This window comes from Panthera tigris, chromosome F3, assembly GCF_018350195.1.
Source record: "Panthera tigris isolate Pti1 chromosome F3, P.tigris_Pti1_mat1.1, whole genome shotgun sequence".
NCBI lineage: Eukaryota > Metazoa > Chordata > Mammalia > Carnivora > Felidae > Panthera > Panthera tigris.
Window position 1 is genome coordinate 21369343 of NC_056678.1, and position 17946 is coordinate 21387288.

Below are 17946 nucleotides of genomic sequence, written 5' to 3' on the forward strand. Positions count from 1 at the left end.
GCTTTGGGTAGTATTAACATTTTAACAATATTTGTTCTTATCCAGGAGCATGGAATATTTTCCATTTTTTTTGTGTCGTCTTCAATTTATTTCATAAGCTTTCTATGGTTTTCAGTGTATAGATTTTTCACCTCTTTGGTTAAATTTATTCGTAGGTATTTTACGGTTTTTGGTGTATATGACTTCTTTCATCAATTAAATATATGACTGCTTAAAGCAAAAATTATTACATAATTGGGTTTGTAACATGTAGGTGCAATACATGTGAAAACTATAGCATAATGAGTGGAGTGCATGGAGCTATAGGTTTCAAGGTTCTTGATAATTTATATGAGGTTGTACAGTAGTACTGACAAGTTAAGGCTCTATAAAGAAGTCATAAAAATGCAGATTTGTAGCTATAAAACCAGTAGATAAATTAAAATGGAATTATATAAAAATACTTTGTAAATCCCAAGGAAGATAGGGCTTACCGATCAGCTCTCTTGCTTGAAAGATGGTGAAGGAACAAAGTTTGAGAGGAACAGAATTCAGATGGTATCAGAAAAAATTGAAGAGAAAAGTGGTAGCTGTAAATCCAATTACATTAATCTCATAAATGTAAGTATACTAAATATTTGGTTTAATGCAATTATAAGACAGGGTGAAAAGGCAAGGTGCAACTAGCTGTCATCCATAAGAAACACACTATAAATATAAAGACAGAGACTGAAAGGAAAAGATGAATAACACGTACAGGTACATGCAGTAAGCATTAAAGGACTGAATGGATTTAAAAAAATCAGATAGGGGCACCTGGCTGGCTCACTCTGTGGAAGTGTGCAACTCTTGATCTCAGGGCTGTGAGTTTGAGCCCCATGTTGAGTGTAGAGCTTACTTAAAAAATAAAATAAAATCTTTAAGAAAATCAGATAAAGCAGAGTTCAAGGCAAAGTATATTATCAGAGGGCCCTTTCATAAGGGTAAATGATCGATTTATTAGGCAGACCCAACAGTTAAATGTGTGTTTACCTATTATTTTAAAATAAATGGTCCAAAAATGGACAGAGCAAATATTTCCATAAACAGATTTTTTCCCCCAGCAGTTGATGGGATAGTAAAAAAAATGAATAAGGATATAGATAATCTGAAACACCTCTTTACCATTTTGATCTATTTTATAGAACACTAGACTCCGCAGTTGCAGAATAAACATTCTATCCAAGTATACATGGGACATTTGCCAAGATAGAACATAGAATAGAGTTAGCTATAGAATGAAGTCTTAAAAAATTTCAAAATACCGAAATCTTAGAGTATGTTCTCTTATTAAGAAGGAATTAAATTACAAATCAATAAATTAATTAAGAATTAACCCTTCAGATAATTTGGAAATTAAGTAGCGTTCTTCTAAATAATTATTAGAGAAGAAATTACAGGGAAATTAGAAAATATTTCCAGCTGCACGGTAATGAAAATGGAACATATCATCTGTGAGATGCAGCCAAAGCAGTCGTCATATGGGAATTTATAGCTCTGAAATGCCCAGATTAGAAAAGGAGAAAGGTATAAAACCATCACTGATCTAGGGGTTTACCTTAAGAAGGCTAGAGAAAGAGGAGCAAAGTAAACTCAAAACAAGTAGGAGGAAGCTAAGGATAGAAATCAATAAATTACCAATTAAGAGAAAGTTAACAAAGCCAAATGTTGATTCAACCAAAACTGATGAACCACTGAATACTTAGGAATAAAAAGAGAGGACACAGATTGCAGTATTACGAAGGAAGAAGATTTTGCCATTATAGATAATTTAGTATTCTACAGGTACTAAAATGACAGGGAATTTATAAACTGTGCCAGTCATTTGACAACTTAGATGAAATGGGCAAGTTCTACAAAAGGCAAATTGAACCTGAAGAGGAGAAATAAAATTGTCTTTATTTGCAGAAAACATGATTGTCTATGTAGACTATATTAAGGAATCCAAGAAAAAGCTACTATAATAAGTGAATTTACTGAGACCAACGGTTCATGGTTTAATATTTAAAAAATCTGTTACATTTCCTGACAAAGTAGAAAACAATTGGAAAATGAAATTTAGAAATTCCTATTTACAATAGTGTCAAATTACTTGAAGATAAGATTAAGAAACATAAAACATTTACACTGAAAACTGCTAAACATTGCTGAGAGAAATGCAAGAAGAATTTATTTTTTTAAATTTAATTTTTAAATATAATGTATTGTCAAGTTGGCTAACATACAGTTTGTACAGTTGGCTCTTGGTTTTGGGGGTAGATTCCCCTGGTTCATTGCTTACATACAATACCCAGTGCTGATCCCAACAAGCGTCCTCCTCAGTGCCCACCACCCATTTTCCCCCTCTCCCCCGCCCCCCCCCATCAACCCTCAGTTCTCTGTATTTAAGAGTCTCTTATGGTTTGCCTCCTTCCCTCTCTGTTTGTAACTATTTTTCCCCCTTACCTCCTCCCCCCATGGTCTTCTGTTAAGTTTCTTGAGTTCCACATATGAGTGAAAACGTACGATATCTTTCTTTCTCTGACTGACTTATTTCACTTAGCATAATACCTTCCAGTTCCATCCATGTTGTTGCAAATGGCATGATTTCATTCTTTCTTATTGCCAAGTAGTATTCCATTGTATATATAACGCACATCTTTTTTATCCATTCATTAGTTGATTGACATTTAGACTCCTTCCATAATTTGGCTGTTGTTGAAAGCGCTGCTGTAAACATTGGGGTACATGTGCCCCTATGAATCAGCACTCCTGTATCCTGTGGATAAATTCATGGTAGTACAATTGCTGGGTCATAGGGTAGTTCTATTTTTAATTTTTTGAGGAACCTCCATACTGTTTTCCAGAGTGGCTGCACCAGTTTGCATTCCCACCAGCAGTGCAAGAGGGTTCCCGTTTCTCCACATCCTCACCAACATCTGTTGTTTCCTGAGTTAATTTTAGCCACTCAGACTGGTGTGAGTTGGTATCTCAGTGTGGCTTTGATTTGTATTTCCCTGATGATGAGTGATGTTGACTTGAGCATCTTTTCATGTGTCTGTTTGCCATCTGGATGTCTTGTTTGGAAAAGTGTCTGTTTATGTCTTCTGCCCATTTCTTCACTGGATTATTTGTTTTTCAGGTCTTGAGTTTGGTAAGTTCTTGATAGATTTTGGGTACTAACCCTTTATCTGATACATCATTTGTAAATATCTTCTCCCATTCCATCGGTTACCTAACCAAAGATGTAAAAGATCTGTATGCTGAAAATTATAGAAAACTTATGAAGGAAATTGAAGAAGACACAAAGAAAGGGAAAAACGTTCCATGCTCATGGATTGGAAGAATATACTGTTAAAATGTCAATACTACCCAAAGCAATCTACACATTCAATGCAATCCCTATCAAAATCGCACCAGCATTCTTCTCAAAGCTTGAACAAACAATCCTAAAATTTGTATGGAACCACAAAAGACCCTGAATAGCCAAAGTAATATTGAAAAAGAAAACCAAAGCGGGAAGCGTCACAATCCCAGACTTTAGCCTCTACTACAGAGAAGAATTTAAATAGAGAGCTGTAACGCATTTATGGCTGAGAAGTCTCAGTATTGTTATTAATTGCTAGATTCATTACATTTGCCATTATAATTCCTGCAGGCTACGTGTAAATCTTGAAAAACCCACGGATTAGTCATATATGAGTATACTTGAAGAGATCTACTCAGATGCACTCAAATGATTTTTGACAGAGGTGTCAAAGGAATTAAGTGGGGAAAGGAAAATCTGTTCAGCAAATGATTCTGGAACATCTGAATATCCATAAAGGAAAAAAATGAACCTCAGCCCCAACTTCATACTGTGTACAAAAGTTAATTTGAGATGCATCATAGACCCAAATGAAAATTTAAACATCTAGAAGAAAACACATATTCACAATCTGGGTTTGGATAAGAGTTTCTTTCTTAGGACGTAGCAATAATTGTTTAAAGGAAAATTGACAATGAGGCTTTATTAAAACTCTCTCTGGGAGAGGCACAGACTACAAACTCGGAAGAAATACTTAAAACCATCATCTAAAAGACTTAAATCTAGAATACATAAAGAGCCTTCTGTAGCTCCATTACAGAAAGGCAGACAACTCCATTAAATTGCATAAAGATTTGAACACTTTACAGATGTAGATATGTGAGTGATTAATAGCATAAAGCACAAATGATGGTAAACTTGTATTTTTGGTACGAATATAAAATGATGCAGTTACTTTGGAAAATGTTCTGTTTCTTATAAAATAATTATATATGTACCCTTTGACCCAGAATTATACTCTTAGATATTTACCCAAGAAAAATCAAAGCCTGTGCTCCCTCTCTCACGCCAAAGACTTCTATATAATATAGCAGCTTTATACTTGCTTAATAGCCCAAACTGAAAATGCTATTATTCATCAATGGGAAAATGAATAAAGATATTATGATACATTCTTACAATGAAATACTTATTCAACATTAAGAGATAAGCTACTCCTTTGGATTCTGTGTCTCCTTCTCTCTCTGCCCCTCCCCCACTTGCACTCTGTCTCTCAAAAATGTTAAAAATTATTTTAAAAAGAGCTAAGCTACTGACACATGAACCAACATGGATGAATCTGAGAAATGCTGTGGAGCGAAATCTCACACAGTGGAGTATTATTGGATGTGTTCCATTTGAAGTGCAAAATAGCCAAAGTTAATCTGGTGAAAAAGAGTTGTTTGTCTCTGGGAAAGGGAGAACTTACTGGACTGTTGGAAATGTTCTAGATCTTGAATACTTTCACTTTTTCAAAGCTAATTTAATTGTAAGCTTAAGTTTTAAACATTTCACTGTATGTAAATTTTTACCTTAAAAAAACGAACAGATCTTGAACTCAGCTAATTATGTACATGCTAACTTATTTTGGGGTGAAGGGCAGGTTCCTTTGAAATGTATAAAAAAATAAGATGGATTGGTAAGTGGATGTATTGATGATAAAGCGAATTTAGTGGAATACTAATAATTATGGTGGTAGATGGTAGGTGGTAGATGTTCACTGTCTAACTCTTTCACCTTTTGTTGTGTTTGAAATTTTTCATAAGAAAATGCTGGAAAAAAATGAACAAAGAAAAAGATTTAAGAGAAAGTAACAGATTTTGAAAACATGCCAAGAAGAGCCAATATAGAAGTAATAAAACCAAAGAATGGAACAGAACAAATCCTGAAAACTGTAATTTGAGTGAACTTTACTGAAATGGAAGATGTGAAACTATATATTGAAAGAACACATGACATATGTGAGAATGTTGACCAGAATGACCCACACCAAAATTACTGGACTTAAAGAACAGTCCTTTGGGCATCTAAAACAAAAAGAGCAAGTGACTTATAAGGGAGACAGAATTAGGTTATAGATATTTTCACAGTAGTGTTTTATACTAGAAGAAAAGAGTAACATATTTCATATACTCAAGGAAACAAAATGTAGGTCAAGGATTTTATAACTAGCAAAATTGACTTTGAGCTATAGAAAGCCAACAAAGCTATTATCACCATGTAAGAATTTAAGAACTTGTTCTGATGAGCCCTTCTCAAGGAGTCTACCGGACAATGAACTTCAGATAACCAGAATTGTTGAGTGATACCAACAGAAGAATTAATCTGTGTTACTTATAAAACTAAGACCAAATGAGAGTTAGAAATGAGAGAATATAGTATATAATGGCTATATACTCTGACAATGTAGATAAAGAACAATTACACAAAATGGTAGAAAGAGAAGAGGTCAGCACAGGCAAAAAAGTTTGATTGCTTTTATTAATGGTATTGATGTTAGTACTGTTATTCAATTTTGAGACTGTTGTGTATTGTATAGAGCATTGAATAATTATGGAATATATGGGATTAATTATGGGATAATTTTTATTGTGTGCATAGTCTAGTTGCATATGCAGAATCTGGAATGTCTTGTCATTCCAGACTAGCAAGGAAGCTTATTAATGACTAGGTTCACATCAGGATGGCTTAGGAATCCACTTGAGTTAGTTGAGGTTTCAATAATGATAATACTTGCAGTGTTTTTGAAACCCACCAAGTATGTTTAACTTTTGAGTTGCTCTGATATTAAAAACTAATTGGTTATCTTGGAGGATGATAGAGGACCAATTTATTTTCTTGAAAAAAGATTAAAAGAAGGAGCCAATCACTTATCCTTGTTTTCCAAATAATCTGGTATGACTGGGTAACCAAGCAGCAGATGAGTGGAGCATATCTCTATAAAATGTTCCAACTAAATAACAAAAAAGAATTGATACAATTTCACTCTACAATTTCTCTTAGTAAAATAGTGGATCTAGGCATTGACCAGGAATGGCTACTAACACCATCAAAAAAGAGACAGCTAGACGTTACATGCCTCTTCATAAATACAGCATCACTTACAGTCATGGAGCAGGAGTCTGACCAAGCCTTTGGATCTAGCTGTCAGTTTGCAGAAAATAGTGTTTGCACTATGAGTATGTCATCTGCAAAATCCACACAGTGAGGAAATGAAATCAGGTTAATAGGAAATATTCATATATTTGAAGGCATAAATATAAACTCTATGGAAGAAATAATATAGCTAAAATTGGAGATGGAAGAGAGAAATCAAGGAAAGTGGGAGTAGAAATACATCAATTCTTCCTTGCTTATGGTTGGGAGTCTATCAACCTGGAGGCATAACTAAGAAATTAGGAAAAAATATATCTGACATACCAATCAGTGGACAGAACCAACTTACTAAAACTGGTTTTCAGAATCACAAAGCAAAACTCAATTTTTCATGTACTGATAAGGAATTCTCTCTGTATTAACTGAAAGCAAAAATGGGCACAATAAATATATGTTGAAGCATGATGTGTATTCATGTTTTGACAATTTCTAGAAAGTTGCCCAAGAAACTGGTGATTTTGGTTTGTGCAAGAAACTGGTAATAATGGTTACCTCCAGGGAAGTGATCTCCTGGGCCACTGAGGGTTGGGAGTGGGCCAGAGACTTAGTTTTTGCTGTATGTTTTTTTGAACCTTCTAAATATCATGTATTAAAAAATTAATAAAATCCTTTCCATCCTAGTCTTGTATTTGACTGACTTGCATGTTCATAGTACTAGCTACTTACAGACAAGGTAAAGAAACCATTAAAGAGACTAATGAACATAAAAGGTAAAGAAGTCGTAATATGTAACGTGCAAAGAAGTAGAGACATAAAGGTTGTGTGGGTGGCTCAGTCAGTCAAGTGTTGGACTTTTGATTTTGGCTCAGGTCATCATGTCATGGTTTGTGAGTTCAAGCCCTCTGTCAAGCTCTGTGCTGACAGTGCAGAGCCTGCTTAGGATTCTCTCTCTCCATCTCTCTTTGCCCCTCCCCTGTGCACATACTCTCCCTCAAAATAAATAAACTTTAACAAAAGTAGAGATACAGTGTCATTTACCATTACGTGACCCCTGTCTTCTACCAAGCCTTTCTCTCTTGGTATTTTCATGATTGGTTATAGAGGTGATATTAATGACCGTTTAAAACCATGACTTGGCTGATGCCCATGACTTGGCCCTCATTTTTCAAGTGTTTTGGGAGAAGTCATAAAGAGTAGAGTTGGGTCTCAGCATCCATCAACAAGAAGGTATACAGCTGTCCCATCCTCTATTAGAGGTCCATTCTTTTAGAGCGTTTGCTTTCTGTGTTTCTATTGATTTTTCCCTAAGGTTATTAAGTCAGAGAAAGTTTATTTCCTGCTCGAAGTTGGAGGAACAGAAAAAGAACTGTGAATAGCTCAACTGCTTTACCTTGGTTAGGGAGACAAAAGTTTGACAATTTGAACATTTTTTTCTCTTTAGAGGGAGCCTGAGAATAGGGGGGAGAGAGGGAGACGCAGAGGGAGGGTGTGCAGTACCCTGTGTGGTGCTCAAACTCACGAACCATGAGATCATTATCTGAGCTGAAATCAAGAGTCAGTTGCTCAATTGACTGAGCCACCCAGATGCTCCAAGAATTTGAACAATTTAATAGGAGATCTCACTAAAAAGGGCAAACTTCCAATTCACTGTCCAGTTTAAACCAAACATATTTAGTATATACCCTGTATATACATTTTTTTATTTGGTATAATTTTTTCCTAAGGCAAGAGAAACAATATTGTGGGTGATACACTGATACCTACTTATTCATCTCAGCTTCTAGGGCGAAATCCTAGAATTTTAAGGAAATATTTTAAAATCATATTACTTTATTGCATGTTGAAAATGGTAGTGAATACTTTCAAAACTGAGAAATACAAGTTTTATTATGACTTTTGTATTTTGTGTACCCCCTTTATTCTTTTGCTTTATAATTAGACATTGTTAAGAACAAGAGGTAAGAGTACCCTGATTTTCACTTCATTGTACCACATACTATATTTATTTATAAAGCTTATTTATTTATTTTGAGAGAGACAGAGAGCAAGTGGAGGAAGGGAAGAGGGAGAGAGAGAATCCCAAGCAGGCTTCACACTGTCAGTGCAGAGCCCAACATGGGGCTCAAACTCATGAAACTGTTAGATCATGACCTGAGCTGTAATCAGGATTTAGAGGCTTAATTGACAGAGCCACCCAGGTGCCCCACCATATACTTTAAAAGGAAGTTGAAACTGGCCTGGAAGCTTTATGTTGTAGGTCTCTAGGTTTGGATTATACCTATATGGAAACAAGCCTTTACTGTAATACCTGAGATTGCTGACCCTTACAAATTTAGTTTGACTAAACCAAAATTATTTAAAAAAATTTTTTTTTCTTAATGTTTTTATTTATTTTTGAGACAGAGCATGAGCAGGGGAGGGGCAGAGAGAGAGGGAGACACAGAATCCGAAGCAGGCTCCAGGCTCTGAGCCATCAGCACAGACCCCGATGTGGGGCTCGAACTCACAGACTGTGAGATCGTGACCTGAGCCGAAGTCGGATGCTCAACCGACTGAGCCACCCAGGTGCCCCTGACTAAAACAAAATTAAGACATTGTTTTAATCTGTGTATGTATCTGTATATATTGTATTACATTTATCTAATGTTTTATGTTATTTTTGTTTCTTTTGTGACAGATAATCTTTAAAGAGCAACTTTCACCAAAAAAATTGGGCTTCTTAAATGTGACAGAACTCGTTGGAGCTCTTGGTGACATTCTGCGTGTTGAGTTCAGGGAAGGAGAACAAGACTTACTGGTGTTTGATGCTGATATGAAGCCACTCCCACCTGGTGAGTTGAATCACAATATGATGCAAACCTGATTTTTTCTTTTTAAATTGAAGTATAGTTAACATCCATTTATATTAGTTTTAGGGGTACAACATAGTGTTTTGACAATTTCATACATTTTGCTGTGCTCACCATGATGAGTGTAGTTACCATCTGTCACTATACAATATTATCACAGTATTATTGGCTATATTCCCTATGCTGTATATTTCATTTCTGTGACTTACTTATTTTATAACTGGAGGTTTGTACCTCTTAATACCCATCACCCGTTTTGCTCCTCCCCTGTTATCCTCCCCTCTGGCAACTACCAGTTCTCTGTATTTATGATTCTGTTTCCATTTTTGTTTGTTTTGCTGTTTAGATTCCACATATAAACGAAATCATGCAGTATTTGTCTTTGTCTGTCTGACTTGTTTTACTTAGCCTAATATCCTCTAGGTTCATCCCTGTTGTCACAAATGGCAAGATTTCGTTCTTTTTATAGCTGAGTAATATTCCATTGTATATATACTACATCTTTATCCATTCATCTATCGAAGGACACTTAGGTTGCTTACATAACTTGGCAATTGTAAATAATACTGCAGTAAAGATAGGGTTGCATATGTCTTTTTAAAAAAAATTTTTTTAACGTTTGTTCATCTTTGAGAGACAGAGAGAGACAGAGCATGAACGGGGGGAGGGGCAGAGAGAGAGGGAGGCACAGAATCCAAAGCAGGCTTCAGGCTCTGAGCTGTCAGCACAGAGCCCGATATGGGGCTCGAACTCACAAACCACGAGATCATGACTTGAGCCGAAGTCGGAGGCTCAACTGACTGAGCCACCCACGTGCCCCGCATATATCTTTTTAAATTAGTGTTTTCATTTTTGGGGGGGGGGGCAAATAACCCAGTAGTGGAATACTGGATCATATGTTATTTTTATTTTTCATTTTTTTAAGGTAACTTTACAGTGTTTTCACAGTGGTTGCACCAATTTACATTCCCACCAACAGTGCACAAGGGTTCTCTCTTCTCCACATCCTTGCCAACACTTGTCTATTTCTTGTCTTGATATTAGCCATTCTGAAAGGTATAAGGTGATTTCTTACTGTGGTTTTGGTTTTGCATTTCTCTGATGATTACTGACGGTCAGCATCTTTTTGTGTGTCTGTTGGCTACCTGTATGTTGCCTTTGGAAAAATGTCTATTAAGATCTTCTGCCCATTTTTTTTGGATTCTTTGTGTTTTCTTGGTATTGGATTGTAGAAGTTCTCTATGTATTTTGGGTATGAATCCCTTATTGGATATATCATTTGCAAATATATTCTCCCATCCAGGAGATTGCCGTATTGTTTTGCTGATAGTTTCCTTTGTTATGCAAAAGGTTTTTAGTTTGATGTAGTCCCAATATTTCATTTGTGCTTTTGTTTCCCTTGTCTGAGGAAACATATTCATAAATACATTGCTAAGGCTGATGTCCAAGAGATTACTGCATATGTTTTCTTTGAGGAGCTTTATGGCTTCAGGTCTCATATTTAGGTGTTTAATCTGTCTTGAGTTTATTTTTGTGTTTGGTATAAGTGGTCCATTTTCATTCTTTTGCACGAAGAGACTGTCTTTTCCCCATTGTATATTGTTACCTCCTATGTCATAGATTAATTGACCACGTAAGCATGGGTTTATTTCTAGGCTCTCTCTTCTATTGCTCTGTGTGTCTGTTTTTGTTCCAGTACCATACTCTTGATTACCATAGCTTTGTAGTATGTCTTGAAAGCTGGGATTGTGATACCTCTGGGTTTGTTCTTTTTCAAGATTGCTTTGGCTATTTAGAGTCTTTTGTAGTTCTGCATAAATTTTAGAATTGTTTGTTTAGTTCTGTGAAAAGTCCTATTGGTATTTTGATGAGAATTGGATTGAATTTGTAGATTGCTTTGGTAGTATGGAAATTTTAACAATATTGGTTCTTCTAATTCATGAGGATGGTATATCTTTTCATTTGTGTCATCTTCATTTTCTCTCATCAGTATTTTATAGTTTTCACAGTACAGAACTTTCACTTGGTTAAATTTATTCCAAGGTATTCTGTTCTTTTTGGTGTAGTTGTAAATGGGACCATTTTCTTAATTTGTTTCAGCTTGCTTCATTATGGTATAGAAATGCAACAGATTTCTGTATATTAATTTTGTATCCTGCAACTTTACTGAATTCATTTATTCTAATAGATTTTTGGTGGAGTTTTAAAGGTGTTTTATATATAGTATCATGTCATCTGTGAGTAGAGACAGTTATATTTCTTCATAATCAATTTGGATGCCTTTTTCTTTTCTGATTGCTGTAGCTGGGACTTCGAGTACTATGTTAAATAAAAATGGCAAGAGTAGACATTCTTCTTTTGTTCCTGAGAGGAAATCTTTCAGTTTTTCACCATTGATTTTGATGTTAGCTGTGGGTTTGTCATATATGGCCTTTATTATATTGAATTATGTCCCTCTGTATACACTTTGTTGAGAATTTATCATGAACAGATGTCAGATTTTGTCAAATGCTTTTTCTGCATCTGTTGAGATGACCATATGGTTTTTATCTCTTCATTTTGTTAATGTGATATATAAAGTTGATTGATTTGTGGATATTGAAACACTCTTCCGTTCCTGGAGTAAATCCCACCACTTGATGGTGGTGAATGATGCTTTTAATATATTGTTGAATTTGGTTTGCTAATATTTTGTTGAGGATTTTTGCATTGTATGTTCATCAGGGATATTAACCTGTAGTTTTCTCACTCTCCCCCCCTCCCCCACACACACTTTCTGTCTGTCTGTCTGTCTTTCTTTTTTGTAATGTCTTTGGTTTTGGTTTCAGAGCAATGCTTGCTCATTGAATGAATATGGAAGCTCTCCTTCCTCTTTTATTTTTGGCACAGTTCGAAAGAGTGGCTGTTAATTATTTAAATGTTTGGTAGACTTCACCTGTGAAGCCATCCAGTCCTGGATTTTCATTTGTTGGGAGTTTTTTGATTACCTATTCAATTCTGTTACTAATAATTGGTCTGTTGATATATTCTGTTTCTTTCTGATTTAGTTAATTCATCCATTTCTTCTAATTGGTTGTCCATTGGTTGTCCAATTTGTTGGTATATAATTTTTTTGTAGTGTTCTCTTATAATCCTTTGTATTTATGTGATGTTGGTTGTTTTGTGTTTCATTCTGATGTTATTTGTTTGAAACCTCTTTTTTTCCCTTGGTGAATCTGGCTAAAGATTTATCAATTTTGTTTCTCTTTTCAAAGAACCAGCTCTTGGTTTCATTGTTATTATTTTTTTTAATGTTCATTTATTTTTGAGACAGAAAGAGACAGAGCATGAACGGGGAGGGTCAGAGAGAGAGGGAGACACAGAATCTGAAACACGCTCCAGGCTCTGAGCTGTCAGCACAGAGCCCGACGCGGGGCTTGAACTCACAAACCGTGAGATCATGACCTGAGCCAAAGTCAGAGACTTAACCTACTGAGCCACCCAGGCCCTCCTTGCTTCCATTATTCATCTACTCTGTTACTTTTTAGGCTCCATTTCATTTATTTCTGTTTTCGTCTTCATTATTTCCTTCCTCTTACTAACTTTGGGCATTGTTTATTCTTTTCCTAGTTCCTTAAGATGTAAGAATAATTGTTTACTTGAAATTTTTCTTGTTTCTTGGGATAGGGACGTATCCCTATAAACTTCCCTCTTAAAGCTACTTTTGCTACATCCCAAAGATTTTGGACCATTATATTTTCATTTTCTTTAAAAAAAAAATTTTTTTTTTAACGTTTATTCATTTTTGAGACTGAGAGAGAGCATGAACGGGGGAAGGTCAGAGAGAGAGGGAGACACAGAATCTGAGTCAGGCTCCAGGCTCTGAGCTGTCAGCACAGAACCCGATGTGGGGCTCAAACTCACGGACCGCGAGGTCCGGACCTGAGCCGAAGTTGGACACCCAACCGACTGAGCCACCCAGGGGCCCCATTATATTTTAATTTTCATTTGTCTTTGTTTTTTTTTTTTTTTAATTTCCTATTTAATTACTTCATTGATTTTTTTGGTTAATAGCATGTTGTTTGGCCTCCATGTTTTGGTGTTTTTTGCAGTCTTGCTTGTAGTTGATTTCCAGTTTCATACTGTTGTGTTTGGAAAAGATGCTTTATATGATTTCAGTTTTCTTAAATTTATTGAGTCTTGTTGTGTGGCTTAACGTGATATAGAGAAGGAAAAAACTTGAAAAGAATGTATATTCTGTTTTTGGATGGAATGTTCTGTATATATTGTCTATCTGGTTTAATGTGTTGTTCAAAGCCATTGCTTTCTTATTGATTTTGTGTTTGAATGATCTGATCATTGATGTAAGTGAGCTGGTAAAGTCCCCTACTATTACTGTGTTAATATCAGTTTCTCCCTTTGTGTCTTTTCATATTTGCTTAATGTATTTAGGTGCTCCTGTGTTGGGTGTGTAGATACTTACAATGGCTCTGTTTTCTTGTTGGATTGATCTTTTTAACATTATACACTGCCCTTATTTGTCTCATTACAGTCTTTATTTTAAAGTCCATCTTATCTGATGTATTGCTACACTGGCTTTAAATTTTTTCTTTCTTTTTTTTTTTTTTTTTGCTTCCATTTGCATGGTATAAGTTTTTCCAGGTCTTCACTTTCAGTCTGCATGTCTTTAGGCTTGGAGTGAGTCTCTTATGGGCAGCTATAGATGTCTTTTTTTTTTTTTTTTTTAATCCATTCAGTCACCCTTGTCTTTTGATTGGAGCAGTTAGTGCATTTACATTTAAAGTAATTATTGGTTAAGTATGTACTCACTGCCATTTTGTTTTTGTTTTCTGGTTGTTTTTATAGTTTTCTGTTTTTCTTCTCTATCTCTCCTTGTGATGACCTCCTTCAGTGTTATGCTTGGATTCCTTTCTCCTTATTTTTTGTGTATCTAGTAGAGGTTTTTGTTTAGTGATTACCAGGAGGCTCATATATAACATCCTGTGTATGTAGCAGTCTATTTTATATTTTTAGTTGATGGTAAGTTTGAACACATTCTAAAAATAGACATTTTTGTTTTATGTATATCATATTTTGTATCTTTTTATTTCATGAGGCCCTTAACTAATTTTTTAGATAACATCGATTTTACTACTTCTGTCTTTTAACCTTCATACTAGTTTTATAAGAGATTGATTTACTACTCTCTGTTTGCTTTTACTTGTGAACTTTTTTCTTTTTATAATTTTCTTCTAATTATGGTCTTTTCCTTTCCACTTAAAGAAGTCTCTTTAACATTGCTTGTAAGTCTGTTTTGGTGATGATGAACTTTTGTTTGCTGGGAAACTAGTTCTTATTAAATTCTGAATGATAACCTTGGTGGGCAGAATATTTTTTGTTACTGTTTTTTTTTCCTTTCATCAGTTTGAATATACCATGCAATTCCCATCAGAGCTGATACTCCTACGGGGCTTCCCTTGTACATGACTTGTTGCTTTTCTTTTGCTACTTTTTAGATATTCTCTTTATCTTTAATTTTTGACATTTTAACTAATGTGGACTTCTTTGCGTCCTTGTTTGGGGTTCTCTGTGATTCCTGGACTTGGATGTCTGTTTTCTTCTCCAGGTCAAGGAAGTTTTCAGCTATTATTTTTTCAAGTTATTTTTCTGTGCGCCTGTGTGTGTGCTGTCTCTCTCTCTCTCTCTCTCTGTCTCTGTCTCTGTCTCTGTCTCTGTCTCTCTCTCTTTGGGACCCCTATAATATGAATGTTAGAATGCTGGATATTGTCCAAGAGATCTCTTAAACTTATCTGAGTTCTCTTAAACTTATCCTCATTTGAAAAAACATTTTTCTGTTTAGTGTGGGTGCTTTCTATTACTGTTTTCCATATCACTGATCCATTCTTCTGCATCCTCTGATATGCTGTTGATTCCCTCTAGAGTAATTTGCATTTCATTTACTGTATTCTTCAGCTCTGATTGGCTCTTTTTTATATTATCTGTTTGTTGAAGTTTCACTGAGTTTATGCACTCTTCTCTGAAGTCAGGTGAGCATCTTTATGATCATTATCTTGAATTTATAAGATAGTTTGCTTATCTCCATTTTGTTGAGTTCTTTTTTGAGGTTTTGTCTTGTTCTTTGATTTGAAGTATGTTATTCTGTTTCATTTTATTTGACGCTCTGTGTTTTCCTATGAATTAGGTGGAACAACTACTCCTAGACTTGAAGGAATTGCCTTATGCAGAACATCCTCTATGTACACTGTGTGTGTGTGGCAGCTTTGGCTGGCTGGCTTAATCTTTAGCAGGTACAGGCTGGGTGTCCCATGGCACTTTGTACTGGGACTACCCTGGTGGTATGGCTGGAGCTGAAGCAGGTACACACCAGGGGATCCTGGTGCTCTTCATACAGGGGGTATTCTGGAGGGACAGTTAGAGCTGAAATGAGTGTGGGTTGGGAGTTCCCAGAGTGCTCTGCATAGTGGGTGCCCCGGTGAGTTGTCTGTAGCTGAAGTGGGTATGGGCCTGGAGTATGCTGGGAGATGCTAACCTGATTTTTAATTGTCTTTGTAAGGACAAGGAAATAAAGCATGATTATGTAATATTCTTTATTGTAAGCATATGAACCAGACAGATTACACATTAGCCTTGAAAACATTTTGTATATGATGACCTTTCTGGTGATACTTATTGTAATAAGGCTAATCGGTATTATTAATAAAGACCATCTATCTGACTTTTTAAAATATACTTTCTTCATTATCCAGATTTTTGTATAACTTTGAGGAAACCAGTTTTCTGAAACAGTGATCTGATGGGGAAGTGCTAGATCAGCGGTTGTTAACTCTGGCTGTGTATCAGAAAGCTTTTTAGAAATACAAGGACATTTTTGGTAAATGGGTGTGCATTGGAACCTAGCACATGTATTTGTTTTTTAAACAAACTTTTTCAAACCTAAAACTAAAAATTATCTTAGGTTTACAGAAAAGTTGCAAAGATATTATAGATTCTCTTGTGCCTTTCATCCATCTAATATTAACATCTTACATTACTATGATACATTTATCAAAACTAAGAAATTAATTCTGATATACTGTTATTAGCTAAACTGTAGATTTTATTTAGGTTTTACCAGCTTTCTCACAATTGTTCTTTTTCTGTTTCTGGATCCACTCCAGGAAACCACACTGCATTTAAGGCACTTGATTTTTGTTTTTTGGGTTTTTCTTTTGAAATTTTTATTGAGAGTATTGTAGGCTTATATACCATTAAAAACTAATACAGGGAGGTTCCATGTATTCTTTATTTTGTTCCTTCAGTGGTAACATGTTGCCAAATTATAGTAGTGTAAGGTACAGTTGACTCTTAAATAACATGGGTTTGAGTTGCATAGGTCCACTTATATGTGGATTTTTTATGGTAAAATCAGTATAATATTGTAAATGTAATTTCTCTTCCTTATGATTTTCTTAACACTTTCTTTTCTCTGGCTTACTTTATTCTAAGAATGGGCATTGAGGAGGGCACCTGTTGGGATGAGCACTGGGTGTTGTATGGAAACCAATTTGAAAATAAATTTCATATTAAAAAAATAAACTAATGGAGGGAAAAAATAATACAGTATATAATACATAAAATATATGTTAATCAACTATTTATATTATCAGTAAGGCTGCTGGTCAGCAGTAGGCTCTAGTAGTTAAATTTTGGGGGAATCAAAAGTTATATGCAGATTTTTTACTGCATTGGGGGTTGATGCCCCTAAATGCTGCAGTGTTCAGGGTCAACTGTCCTTGTATTTTTATAAGCTTGTAAAAGTGGTTTTGATGGATAGCAACTTTTTTCCAGAATATCAATGTATCTTTGATACATACATACCCACTTTGTTGATTTTTCTGATTAAAATAACGAGTTATAAATAATGTATAAATAACTCATGTTATTTTAATAAGTTGAAAGTGAATATTTCCCATCATTTTACTTCCCTGAAAAAATCTGTTAGAATTTTTATTGGTCTTTGAGATTTTTTTCAATGAATATGTAAGCATACATAGATTTTTTAAAAAATTATAAAAGCAATATTTGTTTAAAAATTCCAGTAAGGTAGATTGGTAACTAGTAATTGTTTTAATAGGTCTTTTTCTGGACCTCTTGTATAATACCATAGTTATTTATTACATGTAGAATTTTCTTGCATAAGATAGTGTTCTGTATATATATAAGTTCTTTTTATACTTCGTATGTTATGGATGTTTTTTTCATATCAGCATATGTAAGTTTATTTCATCCTTTTTAACTACATATAATTCTTTTATGTGACTGTATTATAATTGATTTAGTCTCCTGTTGGCAGACATATAGAGTGTATTTATTTTTTGTCATTATAAAAGATACAGTGATAAACATTCTTGTACCTCCATCTTTGTGCACTTACTAGTTTTTCTGTAGGAGCCACTATGGTTTTAGGTCTATCTGGGTCTGTTTTAAGGTGTCAGTCTCTTAAAATCATCATACACATGTAAATTTGAACACAATATGTGATTGATTTTGTAATCCCCTAAAAATTAAGGCATTATATTATGGGATATTCAGTAGTCACATTAATACATTAAGTAACTATGCATATTCACTGCGAAAGTTGAGCAGGAAGTAAATTGAAATCAGGATATTGAAAAAGAA

The 17946-nt window shown here is 34.9% G+C and overlaps 1 protein-coding gene across 7 annotated transcripts in view; it reads left to right on the forward strand.

Moving 5' to 3' along the window:
• Positions 1-17946, forward strand: part of TDRD5 (tudor domain containing 5) — a 99523-nt gene that overhangs the window by 38897 nt on the left and 42680 nt on the right. For all 7 annotated transcript variants that reach the window (XM_042975981.1, XM_042975983.1, XM_042975979.1 and 4 more), the window contains one exon: positions 9117-9270. In XM_042975981.1, coding sequence (XP_042831915.1) covers positions 9117-9270 — 154 coding nt within the window. The remainder of the gene's footprint in view (positions 1-9116; positions 9271-17946) is intronic.